Source organism: Pygocentrus nattereri, chromosome 10 (genome assembly GCF_015220715.1).
Source record: "Pygocentrus nattereri isolate fPygNat1 chromosome 10, fPygNat1.pri, whole genome shotgun sequence".
Taxonomy (NCBI): Eukaryota; Metazoa; Chordata; class Actinopteri; order Characiformes; family Serrasalmidae; genus Pygocentrus; species Pygocentrus nattereri.
In genome coordinates, this window is record NC_051220.1 from 23,613,201 (window position 1) to 23,632,998 (window position 19,798).

The following is a 19,798-nucleotide window of genomic DNA, read 5'->3' on the forward strand; positions in this document are numbered from 1 at the left end:
AACAGCCTTGTGCCTGAAGTGTTTCATGTTGTTTTAATGGTATTGTGACACAAGTTGTGGTCTGTTCTTCTCAGCTTGAGCGTCTGCAGACCCAACTGGACCAGGAGAAGCAGACCACACAGGACATGGAGAGCCTGGGAGAGGAGCTACTCAAAGAAAAGCAAAGGGTGGAGAAAGCACTGGAGATGCTGCAGGCAGAAAAAGACAAACGAGTAAGGGCTGCGTTTTTCATTTCACTGTATGGGTGTTTTCACTGAATCTGCAAAGGTTAGTATAATAAAGGTATCATATTCCTCACCAATTAAGACTGTATACTTAAATCATTGCATATTTACCTCAAATCACCTTGAGTTGCTGAATAATAGACTTAAATTGACTTATTTGGGGTTTCAGACACTGATTGTACTTTCTCTGTTTCTGTGGTTTGGGGCAAATGTGTGATGATTCACACCTTGGTATAACCTACATTGTTTGTCCAAAAGGGTGTAGACACCTGACCATCACACCTTCAACAAGCTCATATTCCAAAACATAGGCATTATTATGGAGTTGACCCCCCCCCCCCATTTTGCAGCCATAGCCTCTACTCTTTTGGGAAGGCTTTGCACAACATTTTGGAGCATGTATGTGGGAGTCACCACCACTTTACACCGCTACAGCTGACATTTGGAATTGCACTTCATGGTCTCGGGCTTGTGCACAGCTGATCTACTATGAAAACCAATTTCATGAAGCTCCTGACACACAGTTCTTGTGCTGATGATGCTTCCAGAGGCAGTTTGGGACTCTCTAGTGAATGATACAACAGAGTATAGTTTGTGGCAAAGGTGGCATCCTATGACAGTACCACATTTAACGTCACTAAGCTCTTCGGTGCAACCCATTGTGGGTTGTTTGTCTGCGGAGATTGCATTGCTATGTGCTTGATTTTATACACCTCTTAGCAGTTGAGTCCTGAAGGTTTGGCCATATAGTGTACCATTACTTGTGTCTCTGTTAGCCTGAAAGCTCCTGTGCAAAACTAAAGAAGCAAACTTAAGGCACCAGATGTGTCTTGGCTGATTGACTATTTAGTTAATGAGAGAATTGAGGATGCTGTTGATCCAAAAGCTGGAGTATAAGTTTTCATTGTTTGATAGAATATGTAAGAATTATTTTCTATGAACAAATAATGATTGTGCATTTGTATCTGCCAGATCTCAGAGCTGGAACAGGAAAAGGAACACCTGAATCAGGCTGTCGGTGCGCTGCAAAAGCGTGCCCAAGCAGACAGCGAGGCCCGTGTGCGGGAGGTGGAGACCGAGAACCGCGTCCTCCACCAAACCATCTCAGAGACAGGCAGCCGGCTGGCGCGGCTGGAAGCTGATAAGCGTCAGGCTACCAAGGAGCTGGAGGGCCTGCGGGAGCGCAGTGAGCGCTGTGAGGAGATGGAGCGGGAGGTGGCGCGTCTAGAACGTGGTCGTGAGCAGCTGCAGCGAGAGCTAGCCTCGCTCAGGATTGCCAGTGAACGTGCTGAGGCCCTGGAACGTGAGAATGCTACCTTGGAACAGGACAACCGGCGACTGAAGAAGCAGGCGGACACGGCGCAAAATGCTAGTATGCGCCTGGCTGCACTAGAGAAAGACCGTCAACAGCTGTATGAAGAGAACCTGGAGCAGCGGCGCGCCCTGGAGAGCCTCCGGCCAGCTGCTGCTCGCCTTGCCCAGTTACAGCTGGAGCACAGTGACCTGGAGCGAGAGAGACACGAGCTTCAGGGCACTGTGGAAGAGCTCCGGGCCCAGGCCAAGCGCAGTGAGAGGCTGGAGCTCAGCTGCAGCAGCCTGGGTCAAGAGAACCAGCGCCTGCAGCAAAGCCTGGACAACAGCAACGCTAAAATCCAGGATCTGGAGAGTGAGCTGCGGGAGGCTGCAAACCAGAGCAAGGAGCTCCAGAGGGAGTTAGAGGAGCTAAAGGAGGCAGGGAGCCGAGCAGAGGAGGCAGAGAGGGAGAGACGGACCATGGAACAGGAGTTGGGCCAGGCAGAAAAAGAGAGGAAGCAGCTGGAGAAAGAGGCACACAGGCTGAGGTGGCAGCTGGAAGCGAAGGAGGCAGCACTAGAGGAGAGCTCACTCAGGTTGAGCAGCATGGAGAAAGAGGGCACAGCCATGAACAGGGAGTTGGCGCGGCTCCGAGAAACTGCTGGGAGGGTCAAGGAATTGGAGAAGGACAACAAAGATCTGCATAAGCAGGTCACCATTGACAAGAGGACCCTGGCCACCCTCCGAGAGGTACTGTAGTGGTTGCTGTAGCTCTCCTGACAGAATCCAGGTCTAGCAAAAGCAAGGAAAATTATATAACTTCTGTGTACTTAAAGTTGCCATGGATGAAAAAGTCAGACGAATAAACACTAAAGAAATGTAAATTATTAGTAAATCTTGGAGAAATCTCTGGCACAGTCTGTGTTACAAAGTTTGGTGATATATTTTTGCTGGTTTTAAAAAATTATTATACTTTTTTTTTTTTTACATAATATGAAAATACCAGCTTCTTATGTCACCATTTCATGGTGAATTGACCAACAGAAATGGTCTAAAATGATAATGAAATGTATATTGCTGCTGGCGGAACAAAACCTTGAATGTCTATTTTTGTCATTTTTCAGTTTTTGACTTTTATTTGAAAATACCTGTTTCATGAATTTCATGATGAATGGACCCAAAGAAACGGCCCAAATGGCTTGGAAAGACGTCTGGTTCCATTGAGTTACATTAAAAGTAGAGTATGTTTTTTTTTTTTTTTTTTTTTTTTTTTTTACCTTCTGTAAAGTTTCCATTTTGGAGATACGAGGTTTTTGTCCGACAACAGTGATATAAAACTTTACAATAGTGGTGTAGTTAATGATTATTGATGTATGAAAAGAATATTAACTATATAAATCTACATTAGTAATAAATAAATACTTAATCATTTAGAACAGGGTATAGACAGTTATTTATAATAATAATAATAATAAGTAAATGTTTAATATTTCAAATTATGATCATAAAAAAAACTACAGCATTATTAGCAAACTAGAACTAATGATTTGACTACAGTTCAGAATAATTTAATGATTATTCATGTCAATAAGCAAATGGTTAAGAGTTCATATGGTAGCACTTATTATATAATAGGTATGTATTATTTCATTAGTAATAGACATTAGGCAACCATTAGATAATTATTAAATTGCTGTTTATTGAGTCCTGTTATTATAAAGTGTTACCATAATGTTTATAGCTGTGTGTCTGTGCTGTAGGAGCTGGTGAATGAGAAGCTGAGGGTGCAGCAACAGTGTAATGAGCTGGAGAAGCTCAGTCACGAACTAGAGAAGATTGGGCTAAATCGAGAGAAGCTGCTACAGGAAGAGCACAGCTGTGAGGACAAGTGAGTGACCAAGCCACTGCAGTGACCTATCTGATACTTCTCTGAAGTATTGTTTAGTATCCGCGTTGTACATATGAAATAGATGCATCACCAACCGTTGGTTGTTTGTTTTGTGAATGCTGCCTCTGCTCTTCCAGATGGAGCAGGTGAGTTAACAGGGCATAACTTACTGTGCAGTGACACTCTCTGTGATCATTTTCTCAACCTGTCTGAGTGTCTGAGTGTGTGTTGGCTCTACCTCTAGCTGTAGTGAGATGTAGTGACCCAGACTAAGGTTGTGCTAAGAGGGCGAGGCCAGGGCTGCGTGTGGTGGAGTGTATGTAATCATTTTCTCATATAGAGGCCATTATAAAGATACACGTGTAATTACAGAGCGGCCTAAAACACTGTTTGGAGGCTGTACTGCTCTTTGATGAATTTTCTCTGGAATGTTCCCTGGAGAGTCGTCTCAGGGGGACCTACCTCGCTCGCTCGCTAGCTCTCTCTCTCTCTCTCTCTCTCTCTCTCTCTCTCTCTCTCTCTCTCTCTCTCTCTCTCTCTCTCTCTCTCTCTCTTCAAATTATTTCTATTTCCCTTGTCATGTTACTCTTTTTGTCTTCCCATCTTTCTCTTTCTGTCGTTTCTTTTTTCTTCCTCTTTCTTTCCTTTTATTGCTTTTTCTTACTTTCTCTTCTCTTACTCTCTCCTTCTCTTTCTTTCTTTCTTCTTTCTCTTTCTTTTTTTCTTTCAATTTTTCTGTCTTGTTACTCTTTTTCCTCTCCCCATTTCTCTGCCCCTTTTAAATCTTCTTTGTCTTGTGTCCTTTCTCTCTCTCTCTCTCTCTCTCTCTCTCTCTCTCTCTCTCTCTCTCTCTCTCTCTCTCTCTCTCTCTCTCTATGTGTGTCTCACTCTGTCTGTCTGTCTGTCTGTCTGACTGTCTCACAGTGTGTTATTTTTATAGAGGTCTGAATGGTGTGACTGGGTTCTGGTAAGTGTTGTTTGTAATGTGCTGAAGAGTGTGATCAGAGAGGATTAACAAGCCTGGGCGGAAACAGTGACATTCCTCAACGGCTGTTAGTGCTCAGTGAAACGCAAGCTGCTCCTAATCGCTTAATGTCAAAAGACATTTACTATTACCCGTCACATTCCATCACTGCTTTGTAATCGCTATAAGATCTGCTGCTGTGTGCATGTGTGAGTGCTCTTGAGTTGCTCTTGCATGGATTCTTTTCATTTGAGTCATTTTGGCCCATAGCAGATTTAGTGGTGATTTAATGATGGAAAAAATGGAATGGCTATAGGAAATAAGTTTCCATACTCTTACACAGCACGCATAGCACAGCTAAACTAGGTCATCTGATCATAAGTCCCCAGCTCTGGGCTAGTGATAAGATCTGTTGGCTGATTTTGCACTGCTGTAAGATCTAAACGTTTTACAGTAGTTGCTTTATAACTCCTCAGTAAATATAAAATCCTGGAGACGAAGATTGAGTCAACACTAAAGAAGACTCTGGAGCTGAGGGAGGAGAAGATCCAGGGCCTAGAGTCTCGTCTGGAGGAGAGCAGCAGCTTGAACCAGCAGCTGCGCACCGAGCTCACTACTGTATGAGCACAATACACAAATACATATACATAAACACAGCTACTTAATGGACTTAGGCTTCACCTTTATTTATGATGATCCACTCTTGGCTCCTCCTCTTCAGGTGAAGAAGACCCTAGAGGCCCTACGGCAGAGGCAGGAGGAGGAGGCTGCTCACTCTGAAATCTCCCAGAAGGCAGTAGAACAAGGCCGTTGTGGCCCCAGCCAAGAGAAATGGGAGACTGAACAGAGAGAGGTGACCGCTGAGCTGCTTAAACTCAAAGACAGACTAATTGATGTGGAGAAGAACGTAAGTTATGAGCACGGAGACACAGAACACATTTTTCTTTTGCTGTACAATTTTTTTTTTTTTTTTTTTTTTTTTTTTTAAACACGTTAGGCCATAATCTTACTTCAGAATTATCGTAAAAGCAACTTCTCAGGCATCAGGGAGTGTGTTCATAACAATCTCTGGTAATAATTTTCTGTGAGGGAGATTTTAGAGGCATCAAATGCTTCGGATGTTGCAATGTTTGGTTTCTATCACCACCACTGTAAAAGAGTTGGACTCTTAGTATCTCTTGGACGGCATATTTCACATTAAACCCCTCTGTATTACTTTATTTGCATCTTAACAGATTATCTATCTATCTATCTATCTATCTATCTATCTATCTATCTATCTATCTATCTATCTATCTATCTATCTATTTTTTTTTTTTTTTTTGAAATGTTGTAATTTATCTTCAAAGTAATATCATTTTAAAAAATAAAAGGTATACAGTATTATCATTATCTTAAATATAGTCTGTAATTCAGTACATGTTGTGTGAGGTTTGCCTCTTTAGTTTCGCCCTAGAACTGCTAGGCTAGTGTAGCTAGTAAATACTGAAAGCCTCATGCCAGTTGCACACCTAAACCCTCTCATACTTTCAAACTCTGCCAAGTTAAGTGATCTTACTTTAAGGCAAAAACTGTGTAAATGAGATTTTTTGCTTAACCATTCATTTTCACCATTGTTTCCCAGAATGCAGCTCTGCAGACGGAGAAGCACCTCCTGAAAGAACAGTTGAAGCAGCTGGACTCTCAGAACTCGCAACTGAACGCTCAAACACTGGCTTTGCAGAAACAGGCCACCACACTGCAGGAGCAGAACACCACACTGCACAAAGAGACCGCCAAACTACAGGTACTAAACCAACACTACAGCACCGCTGTCCTCTAAAGATAGTAATACTAAGTAAACGAACATTACTCACTGCTGCCCTCTAAACATATTAATAAATATCAAATAAACAAATATTACTCACTGTTGCCCTCTAAAGGTGCTATTAACAAACATCAAATAAACAAAAGCTACTCACCACTACTATCTGAAGATATTAATCAATGTCAGATTAACATTTCTCATTCTTGCCCTCTTAAGATATTAATAAATATAAAATTAATTGTGCTATTATAATAATAATAAATTACTCAACACTGTCCACTAAAAAACTGCTGGGATAGGCTCCAGCGCCCCCCCCCCCCCCCCCCCCCCATCCCCCCCGTGACCCTGAAGGACAAGCAGCTTAGAAAATGTCTGTGTCTGTGTCCACTAAAGATATTAATAAATGTCAAGCAAGCAAATATCACTCACTATAGACCTCTAAAGGTGCTATTACCAGTTATCAAATAAACATTGCTCACTGCTGCCTTCTAAGGGTGTTCTAGCATCAGGCAGAAGTTTGAACCATGATGTGTGTAATGTAACTGGAAAATAATTGTGGTCAGCCTAAATAATTACGTAATCATTATGACAGGCCTGTTTTCAGGATTTGGATCAACACAGTTTATTACAAAATACTGTATTGGGCAGGTGTGGACAGAACTGTGTGTGGGTGCAGGCGAGTGCAGGATTAAAGATTAACAGGCCCAAGCACATCTATAGCTTTCACCAAATGTTCACAGTTGAGTGCTCCTCTGTTGGAGATAGTCCACATGGCTCAGTATTCAAATAAGGAAAGAGCTCTGTGATGTTTTGGGTCATTAAAGTAGTAGTTGTGTTGAAGTGGTCACTCTTGACTGCTCACCCTGGATGAACATTTCTGTCTGTGTGTGTGTGTGTCCAGGTGGAGAACTCCACGCTGAGCTCTCAGAACGCCTCTTTGCTGTCTCAGTACGGGGCTCTGCAGGCTCAGCTGCAGGCTGTGGAGGCAGAAGTGGAGGTGCTGCAGAAACAGAGGGAGGAGGCGCGGGCGGCCCGGGACAGCGTCACGCATGATCATGAGCGACTGATGGGCGTCCACGAGAGACAAGCCACTGAGTACGAGCAGCTCATCTCCCAACATGCCACTCTGAAGAGCAACCAGAGAGCACTGGAGCAGGAGCACAGAGCACTGGAGAACAAGTCAGTACCAGCACTGCTGCTGTATACGTTTCCATTGGGGTACACTTAGTCTCCTTTTGAAATGTTCTTTAAAGATGTGCCACTAGTGAGCGTTGCATGAAGCTATTCAGCAGCATCGCATGGCCAAATTTAAAAATTCTGTTTTTTAGCTATCTTACATTTTTATCATATAAATTGACGTGGTGTATTTGTGTTTTTAACAAAAACTGCAATATTTCATTTTTAAATGACCATTTTTCAACTTAATTTTGTCCTTTAGAATTAAACAGGCTTCGGTGCTATACTACTAGACTCATATAGACTCTCTGTTATTATTGGCTGACCTGTACTGTTCCTCTTTCACAAAGAAGTCCAGACTAAAACACTAACTAAACTTAGGTTAAACTTTTCACAAAATTTCACAAAAGGGTTTTTCATAAAATTTCACATTCAAAACGGGCTTTTTCGCTGCTTCCATATATGGACAGTATTGCTGAGGATTAATGTTTCTTTCTGAAACTTTTCTGGTTGTCCATGGGGTTAGTCTTACAGGCTATGTTTGTTTTCTCTTTTTCTTTTTAAATATGCGTCTTCGTTTTCTATTATTGATGGTAGTATTGCCCCTGGCATATTTAATGAAGCTCTTTTTTGACTTTGTTTTTGAAACCCCTTTGACCTGAAGGCGGTTTAACCTCTGAATGATTTGATTGCTGACATCACAACTCAATAAAACATGTGCAGTAGGACGTAATACCCAAGGTAGCACTTTTGTCAGCTATTCGTTTTTCTATGCAGTTTTTGCAAAGACAAAAGGCAAAATATAAACAGCTTTCTGTTTAATTTATTAGCAAAACAACAGACAATCTCCTTTATTAAAACTAAGGAGCACCAATAATTCATTTTTATGACCCATTTGGATTGCAGTTTCTTTTTTTTTTTTTCTTGTTTTTTGGACGATTTTTATTAGCCTTTTTTTTTGTAGCACACACTGTGTGGGGTAAATGAACTCATGAAGCACACAAGCACATTTCCAGTTTTTTCTATCAGCCAAACATAAACAACATTTATTCACTCTTTATTGGACCAAACAGGCATTTTGAGTTTTTTCACTTTTAGATCAGTTGCCTGTTTAAATAACATGAATCAAATGAAGTGCTTTATTAAAAGCAGAAGACGACTGGCTATTTAGCACAATGAATCATGTTATAATATAAACATGTTAATAATTACATAATATATAATTAATAATAATGCGCCTTCCTGTCTCATTTTATTTACATAATAAAAGTGCAACTCAGTTCTGCCAAAAAAAAAAAAAAAAAAAAAATTAGCTGATTGCCAGTTTTGTGTTTTAAGTAAAAATCGGACTATTCCGATATGCATCCCCATTAAAATTAAAAGCTGGGTGTGCTCAAACTTTTGACAGCCGATGTGTAAAAAAATCATTTCAACTTGATTTATCAAGTTCCTCTTCATTAGGAGAATGACCTGTGCTGGTCTGTTGGTTCAGGCGTGAGGTGATGGAAAGTGCTTGATATCCTCATTGGCCGCATGTGTGCTGCAGGTGTGTAATGTTAGAGTGATGAATCATGTCTCGACTGTACGGAGACGCCACTGTGACTGAGCTGTGAGGGTTGCTGACAGAACAATAGTGAAAGAGCTATAATGGTCACTTACAGCTTGATGTGGGCAGACATTGATACCAAGACAGCACTGTGTTAAAACATAGTCAGTGGTTTTTATGAGCTAAACTTAAGAATGTGAAACAGAGAATCTCACACAGTCTGTGTGTATCGAGGTGAATCCTGCTCTTCATATAGTCTATATTTTTTATCAAAACGGGCCTATTGTGGCCTCACCACATGTTAATGCTCCAGCTCCTGATCTAATAAGATCGTACGGGAGTCGTTTTTGAAGTCTGTTCCAAAGAAACCACATTTCTTTGCATCTGCCCCATAAGAAATCTGCAGAGGACAAGTCTAAACAGCTTATTGTCATCTTAACCTAAAATGTATCTGCTTTCATATCTGTATTTGTGAAACTCACATTATTGCTGAGCATTTTTAATCGGTACTTCTAAACATGCTTCAGAAGTCATTTTATAAGTATCTATTATATCTGTCGTTTTAACATTTCAGATATGAGTATTGCAGGTATAACCAGACCTGCTATGCTGATCTCACAACACTGGACAGGTCAGCCTATATGAGTCTGTGATATGAGAACATGAGAGTTTTATATGTTTACAGGATCACAGTTTGGCTATTTGATAATCATTGTTTTTTTTGTTGTTGTTGTTGTTTTTTTTTTATGCAGAAGTAAAAAGGAAATTGACATTTATTCCAACAAAAGCAGCACCTAGTGAACACATAATTAGTGCAAACAAGTAACTTTCTTTGAAGATTAATACATTTAAATGCACAAAATGCAACAACAGTGTGCATGAACAAAAGTGCATGGAATGTTGCTTATTACAGATGTATTTGGCAAAACCTCCTGATAAAGGTAAAAAAGGACCTAGACCTGATGTCTTCAAATCCAGATCTTAAATTCAGTGTCTGGTCTTGAATTTTGTAATTGCTTTAACTTAACTGAACTGTTGATGCCACTGTTTGGCCTCCTAGTGTCGTACCTAAGAATGATTACAAAATGAAAGACCGCAAACCGGATTTGAAAACTTCTCCTCTTGTCAAAATATAAATCAATAAGTATGAATAGCAGAAACATTCCACGGTATCAATTTTTTCATAGTATCTCACCGTATTAAAAACATTAATGTGTATTTTATATACAGTCATATAAAAAATTAGAACACAAAGTCAAACAACACGTTTTATTGTTTGTCTAAGTGAAAATTGATTTATTCTTTTTTTTTTACCAAGTTTAAAATGTTGGAGGGAACAAAAATACAAAAAATCTTAAATATAACGTACAATAACAGTGCCATTTACCCCTTTTATACACACTGTCACTTTTTTCTACCAAAACTTTTTTCATTCATTATGCATACATAAGGCATTATAATCATATTAATATTTACAAAAATGCATCACCCTTCATGTTCATATGTTTCTTATGGCATGTCTTATGCAAACATAAGACAAACACATCATAAAAATAATATATACTTGTCATTATTGTTATAGACAATGTTACTTAAAGCATTCAGTGATGTTACAATACATTATTATACTTGTAATTATTTCATTTCTGATTCCTGAATATAGTGCATCCACACAAATGTGCGCACACGTGCCTGTCACGGCACTTTTCCACGCTGCTCAGTGGAAATTTCTCCGTATTGTTTATGAAGTGAGGTGAAAAACAGAGCGGTGTTTAGTCAGGCTTAGAACTAGTGTGCGTGTGTGTATCTCCTTTGCTGTCTCTCATGAATAATGCAGCAGTGGGTCTCCAGAGACCTAGAGCTCACATATAAAGCAGCCGGGTGTCAGGGGCCCAATCAGCTGTGATACCGGCCAGCCATGAGCCTCAGAGGGTTGATGGGATTTCACCCTGCATTCTACAGACCACATGTCACCCACACTCAATATTTCATGACATTCATTTTTTAATGCCCCCGCTGTTGACTAATGGCCCCCTCAACTGCATTGGTGCTTCATAACGTGAGGTGAAGACTGTTAGGAATTTATTTAAGTATATTGTGTGAAGCTGTTATGCACTAAACGAAGGCTACTTTCCTTGTTAAACCGTTTCTGTGCAGATATGTGCTGCTCCTGAAGCAGAAGGACGCTATGGAAGCACTGGAGGCATCTCTGCAGAGAGAACGTGAGAGTTTAGGCGAGGAAATCCGCAAAAACACTCTGATTCTGGAGGAGAACCGCGGCCTGAGGGACGAGATGGACAGGTCAGCCTTACAAACTGACCTCACAGAAACACAAAAGTTTACTTCGAGGCTGTACTACAAGCTAAGAGTTAATCAGGTGGCTAATGCTGCCCTCTGCTGGTTAAATAATATTACTGTAGTGTTGTTGCAGACACAGACACAAACTTCTAAAGGTTATAAAACTTATCATAGTTGCCCCAAACCCCGGGGCAAATTGTATTTTGTTGATTTTCTACGTGAAAATAAGTTAGCACTTTCTCTGAAGGCAACACATATATGACATTTTTCTGTACATTTTAGTTCACAATTCGTATTTATTTACTGATTTTAAAGATATTAGAAAAAATAAAACATGACATAAAATATGTGCCATAACTTTTATTTAATGTTCTATTATTTTTTCTATTATGTTGGATACAGCAAACAAACAGTAATTGTGCATTAAAATATGTGGAGGTGTGTTCTCTATAGAGGATGTCTACTTACTTTCATTTAATGTATTTTCACTCTCATGTTATTTAACCAATTCAATTGAATGGTTGGAGCACAATAATTGCTACTATTTTAGGACACAGCACCATATTTAAGTCCATTTGTTATTTTGTAATGAATTACATTTACAGTACATATCATATATATGTGAAAGGCATTTTTGTAAACTGTGAACATAGATCCACTGTACTGGAAAATAACTCTCCTTTTTTTTAATCAGTGTTTTCCAATGCATGCTCTTTTACATGAGCACCTGTAGTTCTGTATCATATTTCTAGTATGATGGCTGTGTGTTTGCAGGCTGTCACACACGCATGCGCAGCTGCAGCAGGAGTATGACAGTCTGCAGCATCAGAGCAAGGAGCTGAAGACGTCTCTGAACGAGTCTCAGCTGGAGCTGAACCGCTGGCAGGCGCGCTATGACCAACTCAAAGAGCAGCATCAGGGTCTGGACATCTCCATGACAAAACTGGACAACCACTGTGAGGTGAGGGGGGGACTGACTGCAACTCTAAGGCCCAACCCCATTTCTTATTTTTACCCTTACCCCTTGTTTTTGAACGTCACTTTGCCCCTTGGAACTGAGTTACAAGGTGTAGTGTTTGAAATCTTCACCTACAAAATGGGACCCTCAAATAAAAAAGAACTTTACTTCAATAAAAGGCAACTAGCAGTGCTCTGTAGGTGACCCTGCCAGTGTGCGGTGATAGCAGAGGAGGGTAAAGTTCAACAACTTTAGGGGGGGTGTGCCAATTATATATTATCACCCACCTCTAATTCTTTGGTGTTATGAAGCTGAAGTCAGCTATTTGCCAGCTTCATGTAAAAATTTTCCTATTCTACCTTAAGTGGTGCAGCAATTACACTCTGACACCAATTAAGGCAGAGTGGGAAAATTAGTGAGCAACCGAGACATCAGACATTTGGAGAGCCATGTAGCCGTAACACTTTGCCCTACACTTCTATATAGGTTTCAGCAAAAATCAGGACACCCTGCCCCTAGGCATGAATGGGCATAAGGAAGGGGTAAGGGCCAAGTGGTAGTGGCAAGGAGTGAAATGGGATGGTGCCTGAATCTCAAGTTTGTTCTTAAGCAGCAGTTAAATGTCCCATAATGCCCTATTTCTCTTAGACACAAAGATAATTTTGTATTGGTTCAAAACTGTCATATTACAGCAGTTAGTCTGCTGTTCTCCTACACATGAAAACTTCCTACACATACAGTCATATGCAAAGGTTTAAACACTGCCAGCCAAATGATGTTTTGTTGATTTTCTAAATAAAAATGTTATTTATTTGCTGAGATTAACATATTGGAGGAGAAAAAGAAGGAAATGAAGTGTATTAAACGGAGTGTTAAAATGTGGAGAAGTTTGTTGAGGATGTGTTCACGTAGTTTCACTTTGAAAATCAGCAAAATGTCATTTAAATCAGAGCAGCAAACATTTGCTTACAAATTGTTTGTATTTAAATCAGTTTTCATTTAGATTTTGAGATTATGCTGTTTTTGATATTTTACATATTTAGTTCTTGACTATTAATTTAGCGTTGACGTTGGCGGGGGTGTCAATGTCAGAAGGAGCCATTCAGATGTAAAAGTGTGCAAACAAAGTATGCCTACAGTTATAGATTCTTTATTAATATTAAAACACATAATAGTCATTAGAGATCGTGTTTCCTTTTTTCTACTGTCACTAAAATTGAGTCTGATCTGCAGTTTTTTAAATAATTTGTAATATATTATTTAATGTTTTACATAATATTAAACAATATAATACAAAAATAGCAAAAAAGCCCAATAGTGATAAATACAATGGTAATTAAGAAGAAAAAGGAAGTAACTGTTGTGGTGTCAGTAACTGTTGTGGTGTAAGTCAACACACGATCATAGCAGTCAAGAAGTGTTGAAAACAATTACTTTACATTACTGCCTGTAACTAAACAAAACAACAACCTGTTTTGGCTGTAATTTACTGTAACATAATAATTGATATATGACTTTTGCCACTCAGCTATGTACTTTTTCAACAAATGTCCTGCAACTCCAAAAGTTAAGATTTTTGGCAAGAGACCCATTGTTAACCTTTGTTTCAGCGCAGTTAATTAGAAAGTCCCAGTGTTGAGCTTTTGAGGCTTGCATTCTATTCTTCCTCTTGACTGTGTGCACTGGTCCACTGGACTGGATGTTTACAGGAAGAAGCGGTTGAGTGTGAAATATTTGTCTGTGATTGCGCAGCTGCTGACCCGATTGAAGGGGAACTTGGAGGAGGAGAACCATCACCTCCTGAGTCAGATCCAGATGCTGAGCCAGCAGAACCAAACTCTGCTGGAGAGGACCATGGAGAGCAAAGAGCTCTACCACGAGGAGCAGAAACAGTACATGTGAGTGTCTGGAACAGTCTGTTGTAGAGGCTTCAGTTCCAGCATGTTGTGATTGTGTGGTTTTAACCTGTTTCTCTGTGGGCTGCAGTGATAAGCTGAACTCATTACGGAGGCAAAAGGAGAAGCTGGAGGAGAAGATCATGGATCAGTACAAGTTCTACGACCCGACTCCTAAAAAGTGAGCTTAACTTTAGCTGTACACTTGGCATTAAGCATACATTTTAAAATCTAAAATGGAAAAAATTGACTTTTTTTTTTTTTTTTAAAACCTTACTTCATTTGCCTTGGTTCATGTCCCTGGTCATGTTAAGCGCAATTCATCAAATATTGTTAAGCGAGGTGCTCAGCTAAATCGGAGACCCTCCTGGATACAGTGTTTTATTCAGAAACACATTAGGGAACAATACAAAATTTTCAATACATTTGAATAGTTGGAATACATTGAAATAGTTTATGAAAAATCATGTATATCTTATTTCCCCCTTCCCCCAAATGAGCAGAGTCATTAACTATGAGGTCAGTGTAGCTAACAAGTAAAGGCATAGCACTGTGCATTCATTATGCATGAAGTAACTTGAAATATGCGATTATTGTAGATGTGGTATTATCCACAAAAGTAGTCAAAGTACATTGCATAGCTAAATACAGTAGCAGCAGCCATTCTGTTGTATGAATATTGGCTGTGCTTATATTAGCAAGCTGTATGTGTGTATGTAGGTGGATGGGTGTGTAGGTGTGTGTGTGTGTGTGTGTGTGTGTATGTATGTAGGTATGTGTATGTAGGTGGGTGGGTGTGTAGGTGGGTGTATGTATGTATGTGGGTGGGTGTGTAGGTGGGTATGTATGTATGTATGTAATGTATGTGGGTGGGTGGGTGGGTGTGTAGGTGTGTGTATGTATGTTTGTGGGTGGGTGGGTGTGTAGGTGTGTGTATGTATGTATGTATGTATGTATGTATGTGGGTGGGTGGGTGTGTATGTATATATTTACTTTTTTGTGTGTGTTTTCATGTTACAGGAGGAGCCACTGGGTTGGAGCTAAAGCCATAGCCAAGCTGATTAAGCCCAAGAAGGATGCCTCTCGTGAGAGGCCGGAGAGCACTCGCGAGCGAATCCGCAGCGCACCAGACATTCCTCTTCCAGAGATCCCGGTCACCTTAGACTTCCCTGACAGCAGCCCACCTCTTCCTCCCCCTCCACTACCTCCTCGTCAGACCCGCCTCAGCCTGGACTCCCCAGTGAACCACTCAGTGGAGGAAAACCACGTCCAGTCCCTAGTCTTCTCACCTCTAACCAATAACAAAGGTGAGTCCACGCTGCCTGTCTAGCTGCCCAGTCAGTATGTACAGAAAATGAAGTGTTGAAACATTTGGACATCCCACTAGGGATAGAAGAGTAAATGCATTGCTTTTATAAAGCTATGATAAAATGTAGTATGATGATATTTGTAGTATGTAATTTATTAGTAGTAAACTACCAAGTTTCATTTAGCAATTAATTTGTTAACTGTAGTCTATATTTACCTGTATTGCACAATGGTTTTTAATAACTTGGCATATCATTACAGAATTCAGTTAATGTATGCATTCATATGTGTGCATATTGAGTATTTTATAGTGACTCAGAACATGGCTCAGTCAGACCTTAGCACTGGAAATATTAATTCTATAATGCATTAATCTTGATCACATACCCAAGCTTTCATGAAACTGAGTCATTAGTTCTCTATAACCATTTTATTCTACAAGGGGTCCACATCCCTACATTCAAACTTCACTAGACCTCTGCTCTGCTAACTGTTCCTCTAGACATCATCTTTAGCATCATGTATCATTTTTCTATCTTTTAAAACTCTCCAAGTCAATCATTTTAACCTATATGTGATCTTGCATGCATTTCATCTAATCTTAATCTGAATGCATTTGTTTCTTCTAAGGGTGCTGGGACTTCATTCATAGTGTTAACTTTCTGACTCATCTTCTCTCTTCCACTGACCCCTGTCTCTCTCTCTCTCTCCCCCTCTGTGTTGCTGTTTGTACATTAATCCATTCCCCTACACACATACATACACACACACACACATACACACACTCAGCCCCTGTAGCAGCTAAGCGGTTCCGTTTTCTGCGAAGTAAGAGCCAGGAGAAAATGCGAGTGCCTCGGACCCCGCCCTCGCGGCCCTCTCTGGCCAAACGGCTGCGCTTTTGGGCCTCTGCTGACGTCATCATGCCCAGCTCCCCCTGCGAGTCGCTCTCGCAGATTGGCCAGTTTTAGCTCTCTATTACCGTCCATCATCAGCACCATCATCACAATAATATCTCTCTATAAGCTCAGTCATTCTCACTCATTGTTCCAGTTTATTCACGTTATGATTTTTGATTACGTCAGTTTTATTTATTTAATTAGATTTTTGATTGTTTTTATTGATTTGATGTATTCTGTAGTTCTTTTATAAATGTGCGCACTAATAGACAAATGCCAAAGAACACCATTGAACATATTTCTGATGTCACAGACATAATAGCATAATGACTGTACACTACTTGGGTTCAGTAATTCAGTCCACATTCTAGGGAATCACACAAGCACACATACACAGAGGCTGAACTCTGCATGAGCACTCTTATGGGGACCCCTGATGTCCAGGCCAATGGGATCTGAGTAGAACGTTGCCGTAAGTAGCTGTATGTTGAAGTGGAGCACCTGAATGCATCTGGCTTTGCTCTTGCTCCTTGAATGATGTTTGTGCCACCTGCTTGTGTGCATATTTGTTTTTTGTGCGCTTTAAGGTCAAAAATGTCATGACTTTGTATTAATAACAGAGAAAAACGCAGCCAACCTACAATGTTCAGACTTACAAAATGGTCTGACTCTATAAAATTCTTTTTGCAAAAGCTACATGCCATTTATTTTGCTGGGACTGAAAGGGCAAAGCTGTTTCTCTTTTCTTACTGAGGTTAATGCAATAGTTTGAGGAAAAAAGTGGTAAACTAAAGAAGCAAACTTTGGACACCAGATATAGTCTATCTTCTGAGACATGTCTGGTGTCCAAAGTTTGCTTCTTTTTTAATTCAGCACTGGAGCTACGTTTTTAACAAACACGAAATCAAATGTCCGCCAATAGCAACCAGTAAATACATTCCCAAAACATATTTTAACCCGCTTGAACTGCATCCCAATCTTCTTTAAGGTTGTGCAGGCTTGTCGGTTCAGCTACACTGATGTGTTTTAGTAAGTCAAACGGTCATAAACCCAGTCTGCATGTCCATGGCCAGAGATATATTGAAAGGCAAGTGACGATGTACTTCCAACACATTGCAAACCTTCTGTCTTTCTGTACAAACTCACTGTGTTCTTGCATCACTGTGGCAGTTAAAACCCTCAGTACTCAAGGAGCTGAAAGAGGACAAATCAGCACGTTATCAACTGTTATTCCAGCAACCTCAAGAGCTAAACACGTGGACAGTAGAGCAGTGTAACCTGTTTTAACTGTTCAGTCAGAACAAAAATATGATGTATATATTTATGCAACCAAAGCAATTATGCTAGTCTTATCCAACTGTTCATCTGCCATCACAGTCACACTGGTTGTGCAAGCACTTTTAATGACCACAGTGTTCAGAATATCCTATATAAATAAAGACAGCAGTCTATGAAAAGTGCTCTATGAATAAAGAAATCAGTGTATGAAAAGTGCTCTATAAATAAAGACTGCAGTGTATGAAAGGTGCTATAATAAAGACCACAGTGTATGAAAAGTGCTCTATGAAGGAAGACTGCAGTGTATGAAGTGCTCTATAAATAAAGACCGCAGTGTATGAAAGGTGCTCTATAAATAAAGACCGCAGTGTATGAAAAGTGCTCTGAATGAAGACTGCAGTGTATGAAAAGTGCTCTATAAATAAAGACTGCAGTGTATGAAAGGTGCTCTATAAATAAAGACTGCAGTGTATGAAAGGTGTTATAATAAAGACTGCAGTGTATGAAAGGTGCTATAATAAATAAAGACCGCAGTGTATGAAAAGTGCTCTATAAATAAAGACCGCAGTGTATGAAAGGTGCTCTATAAATAAAGACTGCAGTGTATGAAAGGTGCTATAATAAAGACTGCAGTGTATGAAAGGTGCTATAATAAATAAAGACCGCAGTGTATGAAAAGTGCTCTATAAATAAAGACCGCAGTGTATGAAAGGTGCTCTATGAATGAAGACCGCAGTGTATAAAACGTGCTCTATAAATAAAGACTGCAGTCTTTGAAAGGTGCTGTATAAAAAGACCGCATTGTATGAAAAGTGCTATACGAATAGAGACTGCAGTGTATTTAAAAAAAGTGCTGATGTACATAAAGACTGCAGTGTATGAAAGTACTATATAAGTAAATTTGTTTTGCCTTGCAAGACAGTTTAGCCAGGCTTGACTATATGGCTATCACTATAGTGCCCTTTGCTGTCATGCACAGAATGCAGCTTGTGCATGTGTTGCATTGTGAATTGTGTTGTAACACATCTTTAAATACAGAAATGCATGAAACTGTGTCTGCCTAACTTTCAGCGTCTGCATACCTGCATGGCGTATGTTTCTGGCCTAAAGAAGAGCTAACTGTGTATTCGGTTAAGAGAAATAGGGATGGATTTACAGAAAATATTTGGGTGATTATTGACTTTGAGTTTGTTAGCAACAAAACTCCAGCTCTAAAATAAAGAAGGCAGTTTTGGACACCAGTCATGCCTTGGCTAAGTGACTACATCTAGAGTAGGTGGAAAACTGCGTAAATTAGATATGTCAAGCCATTCTTTTAAGATTACAGTTGTGTTTAGGATTAGGCATAGATGTTTAATGACATATAGGCATATGCAGTATGAGCAGTTATGTATATAAATAATACAAAGGGGATATATTTATGACCCCATGTCCTGACATTACCAAAAAAAAGTGTTGTTTGTGTATCGATGCTAGCCAAGGATGAAGAAGATGAATGGGTCTGTGTGAGAGAGCAGTCACTAAAGGCTGTGGACCATGTGTTAAGCAGGCCAGTCAATAGAAATTTAATTGAGTGTGTGGAGTGAGGGGGAGCGTGAGGGATAAGTTAATCAGAGGAGGGCTGTGCTCATAGAGACGCAAGAGTGAGCTACAGTACTCTTCACAAATATTGGCACCCCTGGTAAACATTCTTCATTGCTTATCATTTTCATCTTTCATTCAAAATATTACCAACAAGTTAACCTTTCTGTAAAGAACAGTGATTGAAAACAAAAAAAACTAAATCTGATCAGGAAATAAATTTCTTCATGTAATACTTTGTGCAGCCTCCCTTTGTAAAGATAACAGCTCAGAGTCTTCACTTACAATGTTTAATGAGACTGGAGAACATATGGCAAAGAATCTGAGACCATTCCTCCATGCAGAATCTCTCCAGAGGTTAACTTTGTTTCTGCTGGTAATGATGGAGTCTGTGATACGATGTATCCGAAAAAATTGTTCAGGGGCTTTGGAAGAAAAAAGACCTACAGTATCCTAGATCCACCACCATTCTTCACAGTGGGAATGAGGTACTTTTCTGCATGACTGTCCATCTGTCCACTCCAAACTCACCTCTGTTATTTGTTGTGAAAACCTTTATTTTGGTCTCATCCACGGTCCCACTGAAAGTTCCAGTAACATTTGGCAAACTGCCATAGCTTGGGTTTGTTGGTCCTCAACAGCAGAGGCTTATACAGGCACCTCCCCAGCCCCAAGGTTTTTAAGGT

The 19,798-nt window shown here is 39.9% G+C and overlaps 1 protein-coding gene across 2 annotated transcripts in view; it reads left to right on the forward strand.

The window, feature by feature from the left end:
* ccdc88c (coiled-coil domain containing 88C) overlaps positions 1–19,798 on the forward strand; it is a 78,619-nt gene that overhangs the window by 44,528 nt on the left and 14,293 nt on the right. Inside the window, exons 14-26 of one of the 2 annotated variants that reach the window (XM_017694524.2) lie at positions 75–212; positions 1,197–2,267; positions 3,278–3,405; positions 3,543–3,551; positions 4,846–4,987; positions 5,091–5,276; positions 5,994–6,155; positions 7,078–7,355; positions 11,056–11,199; positions 11,971–12,157; positions 13,907–14,052; positions 14,141–14,230; positions 15,070–15,356. In XM_017694524.2, coding sequence (XP_017550013.1) covers positions 75–212; positions 1,197–2,267; positions 3,278–3,405; positions 3,543–3,551; positions 4,846–4,987; positions 5,091–5,276; positions 5,994–6,155; positions 7,078–7,355; positions 11,056–11,199; positions 11,971–12,157; positions 13,907–14,052; positions 14,141–14,230; positions 15,070–15,356 — 2,968 coding nt within the window. The remainder of the gene's footprint in view (positions 1–74; positions 213–1,196; positions 2,268–3,277; positions 3,406–3,542; positions 3,552–4,845; positions 4,988–5,090; positions 5,277–5,993; positions 6,156–7,077; positions 7,356–11,055; positions 11,200–11,970; positions 12,158–13,906; positions 14,053–14,140; positions 14,231–15,069; positions 15,357–19,798) is intronic. The other variant, XM_017694526.2, reaches the window with a different exon arrangement.